This window comes from Cervus elaphus, chromosome 12, assembly GCF_910594005.1.
Source record: "Cervus elaphus chromosome 12, mCerEla1.1, whole genome shotgun sequence".
Taxonomy (NCBI): Eukaryota; Metazoa; Chordata; class Mammalia; order Artiodactyla; family Cervidae; genus Cervus; species Cervus elaphus.
In genome coordinates, this window is record NC_057826.1 from 77,350,030 (window position 1) to 77,354,414 (window position 4,385).

At 36.7% G+C, this 4,385-nt stretch overlaps 1 gene segment (V, D, J or C); it reads left to right on the plus strand.

Moving 5' to 3' along the window:
- Positions 1-1,748: 1,748 nt before the first annotated feature.
- On the plus strand, positions 1,749-2,386 carry LOC122704624. The segment is given in 2 exon segments: positions 1,749-1,834; positions 1,987-2,386. Coding segments are annotated over 2 exon segments (429 nt in total).
- Positions 2,387-4,385: the final 1,999 nt, after the last annotated feature.

Here is a 4,385-nt window from a genome sequence, read left to right on the forward strand (position 1 = left end):
TATGTAAAAACATACATTTTGCATTTACATACAAATTTATGTGTTGATTTCTGATTCTTTATCTTAGCTGTCCTTAAATCTTTAAGGGTGCAAATGTGAATGAGAGATTATATTCATTCTTCATACCTCCAGAAGACCAGTGAGTCCAGATCACAAAAAAGGGCCTTCACTTCTATAAATGAGTTAATCTTGCTTTCACTTTTCATGGTCAGTTATTTTTACCTAACCTATTTGGATCAGTTACCTGTTTGTACTACTCCCATAGTAAACACAGGCAATATTTAGGGTTCCTCAGTTTTGTTTTGTTTTGTTTTGTTTCTCTTTTCTTACAGAGGTAATTTGAAAATGCCAAGTTATTAAAGTAGATGACAAAGGAGAGGGAGATAATTCTGGAAGTTTACAGAATTGAAGAACTTTATTAAGGTCTTGGGAAAAGAAAACTGTAGTGGAGTTTGGGAGAAAAATGATAGAGCCTGGAAACTGAGCCAGCAAAAGCCAAGGCAGCAGAGATTCATGCCCTGAGAGTTGGTATATATTTTAGAGGAAATTTCATTAAGATGTGAGTTAGTCATTGCACTTAGGCTAGGCCATGCCTCTTGATGGGCTTCCCTGGTAGCTCAGCTGGTAAAGAATCTGCTTGCAATGTGGGAGACCTGGGTTTGATCCCTGGGTTGGGAAGATCCCCTGTGGGGGAATGGCTACCCACTCCAGTATTCTGGCCTGGAGAATTCTATGGACTGTATAGTCCATGGGGTTGCAAGAGTTGGATGTGACTGAGCAACTTTCACTTTCATACCTTTTGATATCAGAGAGTAAAAACATCTGTAGTATAAATTTACATATGGTTGTTTTCTGAATCTGCAGCTTGATGTTTTATGAGGATTTTTATTTTCTCTCAATACTTTGCAGAATATAATCCACATAAAGGATAGGAATAGATTTCTTAAAGAATGTCCGATTTCTCATTGTAAATCAACACAATCTACAGGTTGAACTGTTTCCTAACTCATAGAGCTTCCTCCTACTGCTTTATCATTGAGATTTGGTCCTTTACCTCATCACAATCTTTGTTGAAGGAAGTTTCCACATTTTGACTGATGGTACTGTCAATTCTCTGGGAATAGCAAGGTCTTGGGCAAGACCAGCTTAGAGGAGCAGAGGTTGATTTAGTAGATCTTTGAAATATCAAATGATCTTCTCTGCTCTTTGATTTTCATGTTCCTTTCATAAAGATTTTTTCTCCATTACAGACAAATGGAGATGTTAGATTTGGTTGAAAAGGAAGATTTTACATTTTCTTTGTTTGAGAGAGTAAATCATGGTGCTTTCCTGATTTCAAACCTGAATAAATGTCAACAGCATTAACTTCTTCCGACTTATTAACAGTGACTCAATCCTGTGCAGAGATTTAAATCTTAATTTCTACATTCTTATTGTGCATTTACTCTCTGATATACACCTAATTTGTTTAATCTCATGCTGTTTTTATGCATCTGAGCCCCTCATAAGCACAGGGTATGAGAAGAACATTTAACCAAAGAGTTCAGTAGCTAGAGATGTGACCACCAGATGGTGGTGCACCTCTGCTGATCAGAACATGTGGAGGGTTCATTTGAGTGGGTTCTGAATGAATAGGCTTGGAGCAGAAGCAGTGCCTTTTTATTATTGGCTGGGTAGACAATGAAAGAAACCACTAGAGAAAAGAAGGGGACACTTGGTAACAGAAGCATCTCTCCTGGCTGGAGACTGCAGATCCACAATTGATCCTAAAAGGGAAAAACAATGAAGACACCCATTGGAGCTTTAATCATGTTTTTATGGATACAGCTGAATTGTGAGTTGAGGATTTAAGGGAAATACAGTGTATTTGTAGATATTCTTTAGATGCCAAGACTGGCTTTATTCAGGTTTCTTCTAGTTATTGTAGAAAAGGAAAAGTAAACTTTAGAGCTAAATAATCTGACAACCCTTCTCCTTTCTCCATAGGTGTCAGCCTGGGAAAAGAGGTGGAGCAGAGTCCTTCTACCCTGAGTGTCCAGGAGGGAAACAGCTGTTTTATCACCTGTACTTATACAGATGTTGCCTCAAGCTACTTCCCATGGTTTAAGCAAGAATCTGGAAAAGGTCCCCAGCACCTTATAGACATTCATTCAAATATGGGTAAAAATGAAGACCAGAGACTGACTGTTTTATTGAATAAGACAGCCAAACATCTGTCCCTGCACATCACCACCACTGAAGCTGGAGACTCAGCTGTCTACTTCTGTGCAGCAAGGACACAGTGCTTCCCAGGCACCCACTATCTGTACTCAAACCTGCGACTGGGGCAGCCCCCTTCCTTTGGCACAACCTTCAAGTTATAGCATTTGTCATAGTGTTTGTCTACAAGTGGAAACTAATGTATCAGACGTGAAAAACATAGAATAAGAAGATTAGGTTTGATATGATGCAGAAAGTGTTGAAACACCTTCTGTTGGATGACTATTGCTTACTGAATTCTTGAAGGGAGTTAGGTTTTATTTTAAAATTCAGGCTCTAAAAATGCCTTTATATTGGCTATCAGACTCCTCTTCTATAAATGAAAGCTTGGGAACAATATTACATTTCTGTTATGGATGGGTTCTTAATGCTTGTGTTTAAAAAATTATGTATGTTATTTTTCATTTATTGTAAAAATTATATTCTAAATGTAGAAAACATGTCTAATACAAAAATGTAAAGTTTATAATTCTGCACCCAGATAATTTATTGCTAATATTTGATTTACTCTCTTTTTAAGTTCTAGTATGATTAGAATTCTGATTTTTTTCACTTAATATCATATCTTGAAATGAGCATTTTCAGTTTCATTTTCTTCATCTCTAGCAACTACTTTTTAATGGCTTCATGAGAGATTTTTTTCACAATTATATTTAAAATTTTCTTTCTATATTTCTGGCAAAATTGGACTGTCCTTTCTATATATTCTGACTACTTTCTTGTTGAAAATGTGACTTGGGTTTTCTTTAGAGCCCAGTGATGGAACATATATATTTTTGTATGTTTGAGGGAAATCAAAATAGAAAGTGATTTATTCAAGAATATAATTTGAAGATTAGGCTCACAAATCTATTCTTCTTTTCAAAATGTTGTTAGTGTTCACGTTTACTCTCATGTAAGTTAGAAGGGAGAGTTATGTCTTTTAATCAAATTCCCTTGTGGTATAATTTTGTAATCACACCCTGACCTATATTAACTCCATGCAAACTTTGATTTTATATTTTTATCTTTTCAGGAATTTTATATGAATAAGTGAAAATTGCTCAGTTCTGTCCAACTCTCCAGGCCAGAATACTGGAGTGGGTAGACTTTCCCTTCTCCAGGGGATCTTCCCAACCTGGGGATTGAACCCAGGTCTCCAGCACTGCAGGCAGATTCTTTACCAGTTGAGCCACCAGGGAAGCCCAAGAATACTGGAGTGGGTAGCCTATCCCTTCTCCAGGGGATCTTCTCGACCCAGGAATCGAACCAAGACCTCCTGCATTGCAGGAGGATTCTTTACCAACTGAGCTATGAGGGAAGCCCTGTACGAATAAAGTCATACAATAAAAAAACCTTTTGAGCAGTCTGCATCTTCGTCAGGTGGAGCACATGGTACTAGGCATGTGTATGATCACTTTCCCTGCCACCGCTCTATTTTTTAACCCAGATGTTTTGAACTTTTAAGTTATTTTACATAAATAACTCATCATTTCAAGTGTTTAAATTCCTTTAGAAATTTTATTTGTATTTCTACAAAAGAAACATTATGGTAACTGATAATGAGCAGGTTCACTGGAGTGTTGGACCAATTCATAATCAAGTTAAGACATATTCTTCATGCAAAGCCAACTGTACCAACTGCATTATGAATTTTTCTAATATTTTTAAGACAAATTTTACTGATCAAATTTCACTTTAGCAGTACTAATTGGGGTATGATTATTATTTGGTGTTTACAGGAGTTGACACTAAATAACATCTCCAACAATTCTTTAACATTGTCGCACAATCAATGGGCTTGTTGAACCAAAGTATAGCATTAGGATGGTTACTGCTTCAAGTGAAGCCAATATGTTAGTAAGTTATTTTATTGGTAGGAGAAAATCATAAAGTAGGGGAAATCATAAATATATAACACACTAGTGTTAAAGTGGGCAAGTACCAGTAAAAAGATGAAAAATAGAAGAATGCGAAGGGTAGTGTGACAAACAGTGGTTCCAGACATCTTAGAGAATTCTCCTGTGGTCTTGGATGGACATATCCACTTTAGGCCATTGTATATTTGTTTCAAGGGTCATGGGTCAACCCCATCTTCTGTGGACTATCTGCTTCTGATCATTCTCTGGAGTACCTCAGTTTAATAT